The 17,682-nt window shown below is 42.2% G+C and overlaps 1 protein-coding gene across 1 annotated transcript in view; it reads right to left on the bottom strand.

The window, feature by feature from the left end:
• The window catches only part of LOC126260705 (uncharacterized), a 42,894-nt gene that overhangs the window by 3,916 nt on the left and 21,296 nt on the right, over window positions 1-17,682 (bottom strand). Inside the window, exon 4 of the mRNA XM_049958041.1 lies at window positions 4,356-4,458. Within this exon, the coding sequence (XP_049813998.1) occupies window positions 4,356-4,458 (103 nt within the window). The remainder of the gene's footprint in view (window positions 1-4,355; window positions 4,459-17,682) is intronic.

The raw sequence follows: 17,682 nt of genomic DNA, 5'->3' as shown, positions 1-17,682 counted from the left end.
TGTGCTGTGAACATGGCTTCCATCTCTGCTGAAGATGTGGCATCCAGTATAACGTACTGGGTCCTGATGTTCAAGAAATCATCAGCTTAAACACATATTTGCGTAGGTACTCCATAACATCGTATCTTAGTTATCAGTTGAACGTCTTCCAGACAAATCTTCTGGTTTACAACAGAAAGTCTGTACTTCACTTTTCATCGACTACTGATGATTCCTATCATGCCTTTCTACGCCTGCGTCTCTTCATTAATCCAAAACTGGGCCAAGCGTCTTTAAAGCTTTTGTTTACTAGATTTGTTTTCTGTTCGTACTTTCGTCCCCTGTTGTGACAGTCGGCTGTATGGCTGCTCAGTTCGCCTACCTTTTTCTGACAAAGGAAGTGCATGATCTCGAAGACACAGAACCGCACGAAAATGTGCTTAGAATACATATCGCTGGTCTCAAAGACAGTCGTATGAGCCATTCACATGCAAAACTATGCGTCTTACACGTGAGAGACATCACCTATCAAAGGTCTAAGAGGGTAACTTTGTAACGTGAAGAAAAAAATACCGATAGAACATAATCTCTTCTTTTGCTAGTGACATAAACAGTGGAAGGTACCTATTTGTTTAAAAAAGCCACAAGCGCAAATTCAATGTTTCAGGGGGTCGTATCTCGGGTTCTATTGATCGTAGACATGAGGATTCAAGTGTTCTGGACAGTCCTTGGCCTAGCGGCCATTTATGTAACTACATAAAGGACGGATATACTGTAACTATCGTAAGCACAGGATCAAAATTTGAACATTACTCACTTCCTTCAGCGCATGCAAATTGAGCAAACCAGTTGGTTCTTTTGCATTAGGTGTGATCTAGAGTGGACCTTAGGCGCTTATAAGAGCACAATTTATTCACGAGCAGTTTCTCAAGAAACCCAGAAAAACCTTTATTTTCGGAACGAAAAGCACCAAATGTGGGTACGGCCACTTCTACAATTTGTATTTATGTCAGATCGTCGAAATTTTTACCATATGTCCTTAACATAATATTATCGGGGAAGTTCGAAACATTTTTCGATTTCATTATCCTTTTCCGAGATCCAGAAGTATAAACGTACCGTACTTATGCAGAAAACTGCAAAAAATTTCTTTTAGCCATTTTTGCAGCGTGGACCGTAATTATCTAAATAACTAATCGCAGCAAACTGCTCAAATTTTACCTGTATGTTCGTTAGATATTCATCTAGAAACTCAATTTTCCCATTGTCCAAAATCTGTATGCATTGTCAAGATACTCCCGAAAAACCGTTATTTTTGGGCACCAATCGAAGGAATTGTGTGGATGGCCACTTATGTAATTTATATTCATGGTAAATCTCCGAAATTTTTGTCATACGCTCATGACAGGATGTTCCAGGAGAATCTTGAAACTTATTTTGGGATCATTATCCGATACCGAGACCCATCGCTTCGTAGTTACCATACTTATGCACGTCAAATATGCACGTAATACCGCTTTGAGGAGTAAATATAGCTGTAACTGGCGTGGTAAACACATGACGAGGGTTCTAGGGTGATCGCATGGGTACTGTGGTCACGGGACTATGTTTACAGTTAGCATTTCTTTTTTACCAATAAAACTTTACGATGCGCTGTCTCTGTGTAGAGGATACTTCACGCCTATACAGATATGGCCAAAGTGGTACTGCAGTAACAAAAATGTGCTGAAAAGGGTTTTAACATGCCAGCAAAGAACTTAAAATTGTGTAAAACTGGAAAGACTGCGAATTCAGTAAAATAATCCTAATAACATTTTTACTGTTTTACGATACAAATCATAAGCCGGGCGTTTCAATGAATTGCGATCAATGAGAAATGTATCCACAGAAAATATAGGCCCAATGCAAACAATTTTGCTTAAGCTTATATTATGCGTACTTTTTTGTTGTTTGTATGTGACAAAGTATGTAAATGTGTCGAAGTATATAAATAAACTCCCTCACATTACTGTCGTATAGAAATCGTTTCATATAAGTAGCACATCTTGCTATAGAAGACAAAAGAAGGAAACCAGTGGGAACAGGCTCCTGTCGGGGCACAAAAAAAGCGAAGAAGTTCTTCTTTAAAAGACTCTGACAGAAATGTGGGGAACCAGCTGCCTCAATCCTCATTCCGCCTTCCTCACAAAAAAATTGTGGCTTGTAAACAATTTCGCGCTTTTTTGTGCTGAAAGAGAGAAGCAGTGAGATAGTGATAGTGGAAGAGAGAGTGGCAGTGAGAGAGAAAAAGAGAGGGGCAGTGTTTCTGGGAGATGGAAAATGGCGGCGAAAGAGAAAGAGAGCTGGATGAAGATAGAAGCAGTTGGATAAAAAGAGAGAGGTGACGGAAATGAAAAATACAGAGGAGTGGAGATCATACATAGGCTTGAGGGGCTGGACCCTCGCAGCCCCTCGAACTTTAACACCTAGGTATGGGGGACGGCGCATTATGGACGGAAATTTTAAACACCTGGGTATAGGGGAAAGAACAAGTTGGACTCCCTAGAATTTTTCAGCTGCCAGGGTATGTTGGAAGCAGTGGCAATGAGACAGAAAGACAAGAAAAGACAGTGTAATTGAGAGAGTAGACAGTGACAGTGAGATATAATGTAAACCAATGGGAGGAAAAAGAGACAGTGGGAGGGAGGGACATATAGACAGTAGCACTGAGAGCGAGACGAAGGCTTAACTAAAAGAGAGAGACTGGGTAAAATGATTTAGAATGTTCTGTGTTAAAAGAGCGCAACTATGTTCGCATACAAAATTTTTGGTGAAGGAGGCGGAATGTGGATTGAAGGAGCTGGGAAGTCTCCCACTTTTCTCTCACTGTTTTAAGGAGAAACATATTCAACTGTTTCGTGCTCCTACAGGAGCACTTTCCCGCTGATCTAATAACTCCTTAGAATTTGATTTACTTTGAATGCACTTATAGCGCTTCACAAGTCTGCTGTAGGAGTTGAAGTTACCATCGTAATAGTCTTCATTAGTGTTTGCCGGTATGTTGTCATCAACATCTTATAATATACTGGCCTTCGACATTTTCGGTGGAGAGACCACTTGAAGGCTACTGCTACTCTGTAGATGAAAGTCTTGTACTGGGGGGTGAGCCATCTTCTGTTGGGGTCCTTCCTGTCTTTCACACCACTCCATCTGCCCAGCAAATTGTCATGTACTGCTGCGTAATCTTCATTGTATTTGTGAATTATTACGCTGTATGACATATTCACGAACTCCATATCCTCCACTATTATTACGTTTCCATACTGAGCACGTCACAACTTTGCCTCTAACATTTTGACTATATTAGTGGGATTAATTCGCCTCATAATGCCGTTGTACACTCTTTACAATGTAACCCAGAACCGAACACTCCAGAAGATGACGTCTTACTGCAATGATACTATTCACACAGCCAGGGTAACTACTTGCCAGTGAAAGTACAACATGCCACCGTCGAAAACCACTAGCAGACAACAGCTGCGTTTTACATGCGAATGTTTTTGGAGTGAGCGAATTGTATTCTAGACACAAATTCGTCCGGTTCTGAGCGTTGAAAGTCACGCACTTCCCCTTTGAGATATGGGCTAGAAGATTTTGCCGAAATATCTGGGTAATGTTTGCCTCTCTGAACATGCCTCACGAAAAGTTTGCCACTATGGTTCTAGGATGGCCCCATTGTGTAGCGATGCTTTCAGTTAAAATTGTATGACATTATTGGTTGATAGATCCGATAGGGGCTGATTCCACTATCTAATTATAAATATGTTATTCAAGCCCAATGACATAATTTCTTGGCAAATTAAGACATCTGTGTATATGATGTACTCTTGAATGTGGTTGTCCGTAGTGAGAGCGCGTTTATAGTTTGGCTTCTGCTTGCGTTGTTGACGACGAAGAGAGAGGGAAGGGAGTGGGTGGAACCTCGTGCTGGCACGTAGCATTCTCCCTTCGCATAACATCACGGGATTCGCCGACCTTAATGTATCCATACGATGAACGGATCACCACGAATAGTGTCTCATGACGTAACTCCAAAATGCATTGCCGAGAGGTTTGCAATTTAGGCATTTAATTCGGGGTATGCATGTGAGGTCTAGTAATGAGGAACTGTACGCCTACATCTCTCCTCGCTGCTGGCGAAATACTCGCAATGAAAATTTATTTCATCTTTAGTATTCGAACCTGTTACCTCTATGTCGAGGGTCATCACGCACGCGTACTTTAGAGAACTAGGATACTTCTTTTGTGAACGGGATTTTTTTTTTTTGGGGGGGGGGGAGAGGGAGGTGTACAGAGTCAGGTGTGCTATGGACTGGTTGTAAACGAGTGGTACTAACCGCAGCTGTAGCAACGAACGCGGTGATGCTGATGGTGAGGATGTCTGAAAGGAACTGCCCCAGCAGGATGGGGCCGAGCAGGGTGCTCAGCCGCTGCACACACCTGGAACACACCAGCAGCTGACGTAAGTTGCTGATGAAAAGCAGCTAACTCACAAACAATAGTATTAGTAGTACATTTATCCGTTCCAGCATAGTTTGCACTTCATTTAGTAATCGCGAAAGCGTTACGGAGATGATAGATAAACTCCAGTGGAAAACTTTGCAGGAGAGACGATCAGTAGCTCGGTACGGGGTTTTCTTGAAGTTTCGAGAACATACCTTCACCGAAGAGTCAAGCAGTGTATTGCTCCCTCCTACGTATATCTCGCGAAGAGACCATGAGGTTAAAGTCAGGCCGGCCGCGGTGGTCTCGCGGTTCTAGGCGCGCAGTCCGGAACCGTGGGACTGCTACGGTCGCAGGTTCGAATCCTGCCTCGGGCATGGATGTGTGTGATGTCCTTAGGTTAGTTAGGTTTAAGTAGTTCTAAGTTCTAGGGGACTGATAACCACAGCAGTTAAGTCCCATAGTGCTCAGAGCCATTTTTGTTAAAGTCAGAATGACCGCAAAAAGTGCAAATGTTAGCGCAGGTTACCTACATGCAAGGGAAGGTTCAATTTCATTGAATATATAGTGTCAGGAAGACAAGCACCACTCCACCTTCCCATCCCCTCTCCTATCTCCAGCCAAATAAAATCCAAAATGGGAGAACCACCCCAACTGCGTTACTGAGATAATTAAAAAATACAGAATGGTGCAAGTAGCCCAGTTGTGGTTTGTAGCCCGATACGCAGTTCCATTCCTCTACAGCCAAGCAGAGCATAGTATTAAAATGATGAGTAAAATGGTGCAATGCTCAAAGATCTGCGTTATTTCCGCAACATTTAGTTACAATTTCACACACACACACACACACACACACACACACACACAACATATATACCTCTGGTATCATATTAAAATTATGGATAGAAATAGTGCCAGGCTGCATTATTTGAGTTGAAAGTCAAGGATAATCACAGACACATACTTACCTCTGCTGCAATATTAAAATTATACCTAAAATGGCGTCAAGTTGCATTATTTCTTCGAAACTCATAACACTCCACTTTTGTAAATAATGTACACTTAGGTAACAAAAGTAATAGGATAGCGATAAGCACATAGGCAGATGACGGTAGTATCACGTACACATGTTATGAAAGGACAGTGCGTTGGCGGAGCTGTGATTTGCGTACAGGTGATTCATGTGAAAAGATATCCGATGTGGTTATGGTCACACAATGAGAATTAACAGACTTCGAACGCAGAATGGTAGTTGGAGCCAGACACAAGAGGCATTTCATTTCGGAAATCGTTACAGAATTCAATATTCCGAGATCCACAGTATCAAATTTCAGGTGTTAACTGTCACCATGGACAACGGTCTGGTCAAAAAAAAAAAAAAAAAAAAAAAATGCAACACTGCGTGAAATAACCACAGAAATCAAAGTAGGACGTACGAAAAACGTATCAGTTAGGACAGTACTAAGAAATCTGGCTTTAATGGGCTGTGGCAACAGACTACCGACGCGAGTGCCTTTGCTAACAGCACAACATCGCCTGCAGCACCTCTCCAGGACTCGTGACCCTATCGGTTGAACCCTGGACGTCTGCAAAACGGTGCGGTGGCCTGGTCAGATGAGTCTCGATTTCAGTTGGTAAGAGCCGATCGTAGGGTTCAAAAAAATGTCCAAATGTGTGTGAAATCTTATGGGACTTAACTGCTAAGGTCATCAGTCCCTAAGCTTACGCACTACTTAACCTAAATTATCCTAAGGACAAACACACACACCCATGCCCGAGGGAGGACTCGAACCTCGGCTGAGATCAGCCGTACAGTCCATGACTGCAGCGCCTAAGACCGCTCGGCTAATCCCGCGCGGCGATCGTAGGGTTCGCGTGTGGCGCAGACCCCATGAAGCCATGGACCCGAGCTACCAACGAGGCACTGTGCAAGCTGTTGGTTGTTCCATTGTGGTGTGGACTGTGTTTACATGGAATGCATTGGGTCCTCTAGTCCAACTAAACCGATCATTGAATAGAAATAGTTATGTTCGGATACCTTGAGAAGATTTGCAACCATTCATGGATTTCATGTTCCTAAACAACGATGAAATTTTTATGGATGACAAATGTACCATACAAGAGTTGTTCGCGACTGGTTTGAGGAACATTCTAGACAGTTACAGCGAATGATTTGGCCACAGATCGCCCGACATGACTGCCATCGAACATTTATGGGACATAATCATAAGGTCAGGTCGTGCACAACATCCTGCACCAGCAATCCTTTCTCAGATATGGGCGGCTATAGATGCTGCACGACACAACATTTCTGCAAGGGACTTCCTACGACTTTTTGCGTACATATCACGTCGAGCTACTGCACTACGTCCGGCAAAAAAAAAGGTCCAACACGATGTTTGGAGATATCCGATGACTTTTTTCGCCTCACTGTATAGCAACATCTTTAAATTTGATTTGACATGATTGCGTACATAATATCTTCATATCGATATCATTATCACCTTCATCATCATCAACACACACACATACACTCGTACACACTCACACACACACACACTGACAAAGACACTCTCTCTCTCTCTCTCTCTCTCTCTCTCTCTCTCTCTCACACACACACACACACACATATTCACACTCACACACTCACACACATTCGAACATACACACGAACACAAAATGGTAAACAGTTAAAAAGTAAATGTTAAAGCGTAGATGGTAAATGTTAAAGGCTAAACGGTAAGTGGCAAACGGTTAAACGCCAAAGAGTAACCTGAAATTTCCTGGCAGATTAAAACTGTGTGCCAGGCCGAGACTCGAACTCGGGACCTTTGTCTTTCGCGGCCAAGTGTTCTACCATCTGAGCTACCCAAGCACGACTCACGCCCCGTCCTCACAGCTTTACTTCTGCCAGTATCTCGTCTCCCACTTTCCAAACTTTACAGAAGTTCTCCTGCTCTCCTTCTCCCCTTTCTCTGTCCATCTTCTCCTCCCCCTCTCCACCTCGTCCTGCCCCCTCTTTCTGCCCATCTCCTCTTTACTGTTTTCTATGTCCATTTCCCCCCACCCGTCTGTCCATCTCCTCTTCCCCAGGTGGACCTTGAGCCTTGTTTATTGCTATTGCAAATTAGGATTCTGCAGTACACTGAAGCACCAAAGAAAATGGTATAGGCACGCGTATTCAAATAGAGAAATATGTTATTCAAATATAGAGATATATAAACAGGCAGAATATGGCGCTGCAGTCGGCAACGCCTGTATAAGACAACAAGTGTCTGGCGCAGTTGTTAAATCGGTTACTGTCTGTAAAATGGGAGGTTATCAAGGTTTATGTGAGTTAGAACATGATGTTATAGTCGGCGCACGAGCGATAGGACACAGCATCTCCGAGATAGCGATGAAGTGGGGATTTTCCCGTATGACCATTTCACGAGTGTACCGTGAATATCAGGAATCCGGTAATACATCAAATCTCCGACATTGCTGCGGCCGGAAAAAGATTCTGCAAGAACGACACCAAATACTAGTGTAGAGCATCGTCCAACGTAACAGAAGTGCAATCCTTCCTCAAATTGCTGCAGATTTCAGTGCTGGGGCATCAACAAGTGTCAGCGTGTGAACCATTCAACGAAACATCATCGATACAAGCTTTCTGAGTCGAAGGCCTACTCGTATTCCCTTGATGACTGCACGACACTGAGCCCGTCAACACCAACATTGGACTGTTGATGACTTGAAACATGTTGCCTGGTTGGACGAGTCTCGTTTCAAATAGTATCGAGCAGATGGACGTGTACGGGTATGGAGACAACCTTATGAAGCCATGGACCCTGCATGTCAGCAGGGGACTGTTCATGCTGGTGGAGGCTCTGTAGTTGTGTGGGGCGTGTGCAGTTGGGGTATTATGAGACCCCTGATACGTCTAGATACGTCTCTGACAGGTCACACGAACGTAAGCATCCTGTCTGATCAACTGCATCCATTCATTTCCATTGTACATTCCGACGGACTCGGACAATTCCAACAGGACAATGCGACACCCCACACATCCAGTGTTACCCCAGAGTTGCTCCAGGAACACTCTTCCGTGTTTAAACACTTCCGCTGGCCACCAAACTCCTCAGACATGAACATTATTGAACATATCTGGGATGCCTGCTGTTCGGAAGAGATCTCCACCCCCCTCATACTCTTCCGTATTTATGGATAGCCCTGCAGGATTCGTGGTGCTAATTCCCTCCAGCACTACTTCAGACATTAGTCGAGTCCATGCCACGACGTATTTGGGCACTTCTGCTTGCTCGCATGGATCCTACACAACATTAGGTAGGTGTACCAGTTTCTTTGGCTCTTCAGTGTAGTATTCTAATCATAAAGTAATAAGTTATTAATACGATTTTCCTGTTTAGTAACAACGTTTCACTATTGTACATTTTATATAAATTTATATATATTAAAAAGTATATAATCCATTTACTACAGAAATGTGTAAGAATTTGCAGTAAATCAGAAAGGTACATTTTAAGATTTGTGGTAACAACGTTTTCTAAGTTGTGTCAAAATCTCAAAGAAACTGGCCAAGATTTTTCGGAGATTAACGATTGTGAACAAATCAACATTTACATTTTTATAACGTTTCTTCTTTTATTACATATATACCAGATGGCGTTCCAGTAGGTATACAAGAACACTAGAGTATTCTAATGCAATGTTTATCAAACTTTCAAAGCAATCTGTGAAGAACTTCCGTAGAGCTGAGATTCTCAAATAATGAACATCTATGTTTGTACTAATATAGAAAATATAGATGTTCCTAATTCCAAATCTCAGAAAGTTTTTGACTGATTGCGTCGAAATTTTAAAGCAACAAGTCAAGAACTTTTCTCTCAATCGCTGCACACCAGCTACTATTCCTATAGAAAAATGGGAGAGGACCTTTTTCTGTGAATTTCAATGAAGTTAAATTTTTACTGGTATACGTTTTCGCTAGGGGCCGTACTTTCCGAACTATTCACGAGAAACGTACAAAAGTGGCCTCCAAACGCGTTTCTCTTGAATAACTCTAAAGCCACGGCCTCCACCGGAAACGTCCCGACGCAAAATGTAACTACATTAAATTTCTTTCATTCTTTCTGTAAGATCAATATTTTGCACGTAGTGAGCGAGAGAATATGAAAATCTCGTGAATAGTTTTTGAAGGAGTTGTGCGTTACATGAAAACCATAGCTAGGGGCAACTGTGTATATACACTTAAAAAAAAGGTTAGGATGCACCATGAAGGAATTATCCGAATGGGACAAATTGGATGGTTTACTCTAGAGAAAGAGCTTCACAAATCGAGCAAGTCAATAACACGGTGGTCTACCTCTGTCCGTTAAATAATCGGCTTGGCATTGATTGGTAGAGATGTTGGATGTTCTGCTGAGGGATATAGTGCCAGAGCATGTCTAATTGACGTGTTAGATCTTCAAAGTCCCGAGATCATTGCAGAGCCCTGCCCACAATGCTCCAAATATTCTCAATTGGGGAGATATCTGGCGACCTCTTTGGAAAGGATAGTGTGTGGCAAGCACGAAAACAAGCAGTAGAACCTCTCGCATGTAGGGCATCATCTTACTGAAATGAAAGCCCAAGTTAGCTTGCCATGAAGAGCAACAAAATCGGACGTACTGCTATGCTGTAAGGGGCCAGCGGATGATAACCAGAAGGATCCTTCTATGGAAAGAAATGGCACCCACTCCTGGTTGTTGGGCCGTATGGCGGGTGACAGTCAGTTTGGTGTCCCAACACTTACCTGGGGAGACTCCAGACACATCTTCGGCATAGAATCTCAATCGACTGGAGTAGAATTGTCTTCAGTGACGACTACAGCTACGAACTTAGGCCAGACGACTAGCGAAGACGTCCTCGCTAGCGGTAGGATGCAAACCTGACTGTCGCCCACCATCGACCCGAGAGCCAGGACTGATGGTCTGGGGTGCCATTTCATTTCATAGCAGGACCAGCTTGGTTGTCACCTGCGGTGTCCTTACACCGCAGGAGTACGTCGACGATATTCTACGACCTGTTTTGTTGCCGTTCATAGCAAGCAATCCTGGGCATACATTTCGGCAAGATAATGCCCGCCCGCACTAGGTGAGAGGTTCTACTGTTTGCCTTCGTGTATTCCAAACACTGCCTTTCCAACAAGGTCGCCGGATATCTACCCAAATGAGAACGTTTGGAGTACTATCAGTAGGGCTCTCCAACCATCTCGGGATTTTGACAATCTAACGCGACAATCGGACAGAATCTGACAGAATTTAGTACAATGTCCACAGAAGGACATCCAACAAGCCTATCAATCAATATCAAGACGAATAACTCCATAACGCCCAGAGGTGGTCCAACGCATTACTGACTTTCTCAATTTGCGAAGCTCTTTCTCTTGAATAAATCTTCCAATTTCTCTGAAATTGTTATCAGTCTTTTGTATCTACATACACATCATATCTAATGATTTTTTTCCCATTCGCATAATTCCTTCGAGCTGTGCCTTCTTCTTCTGCTTTTTTTCCTCGAGCTTATGTGATACATTATAGCAAGTTTCTAAAGTAATAGGATCTGTCCAAATTCATGATCAAATATTTTAATGCGTGGTTTACTACACCCGCTCTCTCTCAGATATTCATATCGCTCATTGTACAATGATACAGACAGCTAACCCCTTAAATAGTGGTTCCTCTTCAGATTCTACTGTTTATTCATAAGCCAATGGCTTTACGTAAACTAAGCGGGCCGCTGTGGCCGAAAGGTTCTAGGCGCTTCAGTCCGGAACCGCGCTGCTGCTACGGTCGCAGGTTCGAATCCTGCCTCGGGCATGGATGTGTGTGATGTCCTTAGGTTAGTTAGGTTTAATTAGTTCTGAATCTAGGGGACTGATGACCTCAGATGTTAAGTACCATAGTGCTTAGAGCCTCTTGAACTTTACGTAAACTAATTTGAAAATAATTATAGGCATGAGGACGGTCGACTGCTCTTTCTATAGAAGTTGCAAAACCACAAATGGTAAGGGTAAGTACAAATCAGTAGTGTCGGGCCTATTTTGAAATTGTGCCTAACCCCTTCGTCAAAGGATTTCCACTATATAGAAGTTGTAAAAAGTACTTGACACTGGCATGTGGTATAAATTTTTTCTATTGCATTAGCAGTCATGACAGCTCCACAAGTGTCATATATAATCGTTGATAACACTGTGATCTCCGAAAACTAGTTTTCTATCTGTAAGTGGTATGATGGAACCTAAATTGTAATTTATTAGCCTATGACGGATGTTTCACTACGAAGAGCTCAATCCCTGTATGTGTTTGTGTAGGATGTATTGTTGCGTCATAAAGGGAGCGTTTTGAGGCCACTAATTACCGAGACTTTTTATCCAAGAAACATCTACAAACGGTCGTTCTCTATAAACTGCTGTAAAACGAATGCGACTGAGTTGAATATTACTGAACCACGAAGTTACGAAGTTACCTGCAGAGAAGTTTTAGAAGAGTCCTACATCGTTTTCCTTAATTGTTTCAGCCACGAACAGCTATAAATGTACGGAACAGCTTCACAAATATGTGAGTAGCTCTAGGAATGTGGAACAAATAGATTCCAGTACTTTATACTCAACGGTAAATGTTCAGCAAAAGCGAAATTAACAGTGAGAGTGGCTCATGAAAGCTTAAACTAAACACTAATATTCTGCATATGTGTAAACACTTTATCAGATAGGCTCAGCAACATTATAAGGATATTCGTCGACGATATTGTTGTCGCTGTCACCGTTGACTGATTGCAGTAAATTGTAGAAGGACTTGGATAGTATTTTCACTTGGTCTGCTGAATGACAACTGTCTGTAATGTAGATAAAGGAAATGTAATGTCAATAACAAAGACAACAAATACAGTTCTTTCCTATTTCAAGTAGTTAATGTCTGGAACCTATCACATCGATGAATAACTGTCGGCAGTGCTACGAAGTGGTATAAAGTTGAAGGAACACGAGTGGTGAAGGACAGTTTCTTAAGGGGGAAAAACACAGTACACTATAGCAAAGTATTGTACACTTCTGCTATAATATTTTCAGTTCGTAGCTACTATTTTACTTGCTCTCATAAGGTAAAATACTGAGAAAAGTCTGGAGAACTAACTGAAGACATTCCTCTTCCCATTAAGCAGTAAGACCCTAGCGATAAAAGTTCCTTTTCACCACCAGGGCTTTAACCTTGTACCACTAGGTCGAGTGCACACGTACTAAACTATCTTCGCTACGGAGACGGGCTTCTAGAGTCTGCGTTCTGTCAAACTATTTCCTTACCACCTAAGTTTAAAATTATCAGCACTTTTTGCATGTCAATGATACTGCAATGAAACATGTCATTGCAATACTCCTAAGTTTCCTTACCTCTACTGGATTTCTCTGCAATATCATTTTAAACCTTCATCATAGCACTTGTAGCTTACTCAGTCTGCGAGTAAACAAATGCGATTTATCTCTGGTTTGCTTCCAGAAGCACCTTAGTAGTCTTTAGATGTACAATTATTATACTAGATTATTAATTAATCACCTGGAAAACTGGGCTTATGAAAATAAAGGAATGCAATTTTATGACAGTATATGGATCTGTTTTACAGTTCAGTATGTTCCTGCTAGATGTTTTTGTAGAGCAGTGGCTTTTAGTGATTTATTCTCAACGATTTCACAACAAATGATACCTTACGTTATACATTTTAACGATGTAAATAATCAAAAGTATTAAGCGGATGTCGACGTGTATTGGGAAAGACATTGTACACTGTGTGTAGATGGATACGTCATTACGTTAGCTTCTGTGGACAGAGATGAATAGCTGAACACCAGCTTGATACATATTCTGCGACACAGTGATGTAACGCGACTAAGAAATCGCTGGAAGGAAAGGGTGTGGATGAATCTCTAATGTCACAAGTGACCTGAATGTGCCGATCAATTTTAAGGCGTTTTCGTTGGCTCAGCTTTAATTCACTATTACGATCAATAAAGGCGAACGTTAAAGCGTTATCCGTTGGTTAATTAGAACTTTCTGGTAGCACATTCATTACCTTAAAGCAGTTGAAAGCGATTCTTCCTTGTATTTACCTCTTTGCTGGCGAATTCTGCCACTGGAAGCGAAGTGTAGCGCAAACTCTCACGCGGTGGAAACGGAAGGATCTGCGAAGCACTCGAAGTTTTTGCCTCAGTCTTAACTTCTGGAGTGGATTGTTCGCTTGCAGTCATACGGGAGCGGCAGTCTGCGGCTGTGTGCTTATAACGATGTGGTGTGCGGGAAGATGTCATCTTTGAGTGGAACAAGCACATAGGGATGGCGAATGTACGACTACGGTATATTACGGGAATTTTAGGGAAGTGCGGCGCGTATGAAAAAGAGACAGCGTCCAGAACAATAGTGCGACGCATTCTTAAGTACTGCTCAAGTGTTTGGGATCCCTACTGGCTCAGATTAAAGCAAGACGTTGAAGCAATTCAGAGTCGAGCTGCTAGATTTGTTACCGGTAGGTTCCAGTATCACGCAGGTATGACGAGATGCTTCGTGAACTCAAATGGGAGTCCATGGAGGAAAGAATTCATTTCGCTCGTCAAATACTACTGAGAAAACATAAAGAACCGGAATTTGAAGCTGACTGCAGAACGATTCTACAGCCACCAGCGTAAGTTTCGCCTAAGGACCACGAAGATAAAGACAAGATAATTTACAGATTTCACGCTGTTACCACAATATTTTGATGATCTGCTGAAAAGTTACGAAGCTTATAGAGATATTCATGAAACAGTCAGCTTGTAACAGATATAATGGATACTCGACGGGACGTGACCGCACTGTCCCTTTGGCGAGTAGAATTAATAGCAAGTTTTCCGGCTTCCAGTCAGCTGGAAGTTCGGAAACTTTATATCCTTGCAAAGCTGTCGCCTGAAAATGTACAAGGTACACATTTTTCACTTAGAATTGTCAGAAACAACGATGTGTTACTCGCTTCTGCGAAGTCAGAAGGAGTATACGTTATTGGCTAAATGGCTATGAGCACTATGGGACTTAACTTCTGAGGTCATTAGTCCCCTAGAACTTAGATCTACTTAAACCTAACTAACCTAAGGACATCACACATCCATGCCCGAGGCAGGATTCGAACCTGCGACCGTAGCGTATACGTTATTGTCTGAATGCATATAATGAGATAGCATTAAGTTAGTGGTGTGTTGACTACCATATCGAACGAGTTATCACATAATTATGTTTAGCATGTTCTCACACCAGTGCTGTAAACTGAATTTGCTGATCGAGAGAATTATCAGTAACGTGTACTCACATCTTGCCAACTTCACGTTTGCATTCGTTACTGCACGATTTATGAATTCTAGCCACAAATTGTTAAAGCCGTTTTTCCTTGTATTACGGTAACTGTGAGACTCTTAAATAATTTTCTGATATATCCTGAATTTCACTTTCGTATTATTAATGCTACTTGATTTTAAGAAAATTTTTTAAAATTTCTTCAGCATGTTTTATTTTTAGAGGTCTGGAGGCATACCATTGTCATGTGGCTACAGAAGTAGCTTCGAGAGAATACGGTGTGTCTAGAAATTTCATTTCCTTTTTTTCTTGCAATATTTTACCTAACTGTTGTACTTTAGTGTATAACGACACATTACTGTTCCCCTTAAAAACCAGTATGTCAAGTGAGAGATTTTTTCACAGCTTATGCTCTGGATTGACGGATCTCACTAGAAGTTTGTGCACGTTATCGTTGAGGAAGTACACCATTATTCACTAGATTGACATATCATGAGACAAATGGCTCCTGACAAAGTTGATATTCTGTAGAGATCTTCTAACAGGTAAGGAAAATTAAGCAAACATCTTATTTCTGCATCTACCATGGTTACAGGCCATGTCACTTGCATGTAATAACCACAAATAAATTTGCGACGTAGTAAGAAGAACCACTGAATAGTATCATATTAATCGGTACGCATGCGACAGAACGCTTTACCTATATGTTCCAAACGTCGCGGATAAAAGTGGGATATTTCCGGGTCTGATACCTCGGGTTCTGTTGGTGATAAGAAGGTAGGGCCAAGTGTTTCAGATAGCACTTGGGCTACGAACCATTTCTATACTCAACAGAAGACTCGCCGTACTGTAAGTGTCCTACAGTAAAGGGTCGAACTTGAATATAACAAACTTCTTCCAGATTAGGAAAATGGAGCAAATCTCTTAGATCTTTTTGCATTAGATGAGGTCCACTATGCGACATAAGGGGCTTATGGAAGCTCCATTTAGTTCACGGGCGTTCCTGAGAAAACCCGGAAAACTTGTATTCCACCATTTTTCGCCGCCAGCAGTGGATATCTAAATCCCGGGTTCCCGGGTTCGATTCCCGGCGGGGTCAGGGATTTTCTCTGCCTCGTGATGGCTGGGTGTTGTGTGATGTCCTTAGGTTAGTTAGGTTTAAGTAGTTCTAAGTTCTAGGGGACTGATGACCATAGCTGTTAAGTCCCATAGTGCTCAGAGCCATTTGAACCATTTGGATATCTAAATAACTAACCATAACAAAGTCCTCAAATTTTAACAGAATACTCTCCAGGCATTTATCTAGAAATGCTACTTCTCGTTTTCAAAGATTCTTATCCGTTATCAAGAAACACTCCAAAAACATGGTTTTTGGGTACCAAAACCGAGAAGCGGTTTCCAAGACACTATGCACAGCAAATTGCTGTAATTTTTACAATATATTCCTAAGACATCAATCTCAAACGATCTTGAAACTTTTCTGATATTTTTATCCGTTTCCGAGACACAGAAGTTCAGAGTTACCATACTAGTACACGTAAAATTCGATTTGAAGCGAAAATGTAGTTTACAAAGTGACGTAGCACGGAGAAATAGCCTGTAAAATGTCTTCGTTAGCGTTTGAAGAGTTCTGGAAACCCCATGTTGTAGTACTGAAGCACATGCTGTATTTTTGTGCACGGTCTGGGCTGCAAAATTAGTTTTGAATTATTTCAGTTTCGCACAAGTAAACAATCGAAATTTTACTAACTCATAAAAGACATGCACTGCTGTAGCAGGGAGAGAAAGGGCACCAATGGAAAAATGCTCCTATCGAGGCACATAAAGGGCTCATATGTTCCTGTTCTAAAAGACTCTGACTGAAAAGTGGGGTACTAGCTGGCTCATTCTATCTTCCGCAGCATCTTGAACACTATTTCCAAAAATTTTGGCATGCGAACATATTCGCGCATTATTATGTTGGGAGAGAAGGAGACAGTGGCAGTGGCAGAGAGACGGAAAGGTAATAAATACTGGAATATAGTAGGCAGTGGTTGTGGTATGGAAAGAACGACGGAGACAATGGAATTGTAAGAGAGAAAGTGGAACGCAGTGGCAGCGTAACATAGTTACAGTGAGAGAACAGTAGTAGGAAAAGACTGAAGGGTACAGTGCCAGTGTCAAGAGAAGGATAAAGTGGAAATCCATGAGAGCCAGTGACAATGAGAGACAGAGCCTATGACAATGACAATGAGGAAGAGAGAAGCAGTGACGGTACATCTACATCTACATCTACATTTATACTCCGCAAGCCACCCAACGGTGTGTGGCGGAGGGCACTTTACGTGCCACTGTCATTACTTCCCTTTCCTGTTCCAGTCGCGTATGGTTCGCGGGAAGAATGACTGCCGGAAAGCCTCTGTGCGCGCTCGAATCTCTCTAATTTTACATTTGTGATCTCCTCGGGAGGTATAAGTAAGGGGAAGCAATATATTCGATATCTCATCCTTTGGGATTAGAGACGAATTCCCTGGCAAAGCCACAAAGTTCTCAGAGAATGCTCGTCCTCGTAGATCGGTATGGAGCGATAGCAGCAGTGGGAAAGAATGAATGAGACAGTAGCACTAAGAGAGACAAGAGGGAGACGGAGACAAGTTAGAGGAGACAAAAATAGTAGGACAGAATGAAGGAGGATGCGGCTGTGACGCAGGAAACAGCGACAGAGAGACACAAAGAGACAATGATAGTTAGTTCAGCTGAACGAGTGAGTGAGAATGGATAAGTGGGAGTGGATGGCTATGGGCGACTTGCAGCGATGAACCAGTGGGTGTAAGCGAGTTACATTTACCATAGCGATCACTGTGGTAAGAGTTTTCTCGGATCCATCCAC

The sequence above is a fragment of the Schistocerca nitens genome, chromosome 5, assembly GCF_023898315.1.
Source record: "Schistocerca nitens isolate TAMUIC-IGC-003100 chromosome 5, iqSchNite1.1, whole genome shotgun sequence".
NCBI classification, from domain to species: domain Eukaryota; kingdom Metazoa; phylum Arthropoda; class Insecta; order Orthoptera; family Acrididae; genus Schistocerca; species Schistocerca nitens.
Note: the sequence above shows the minus strand (reverse complement) of the source record. Positions and strands in the feature narration are given on the sequence as shown.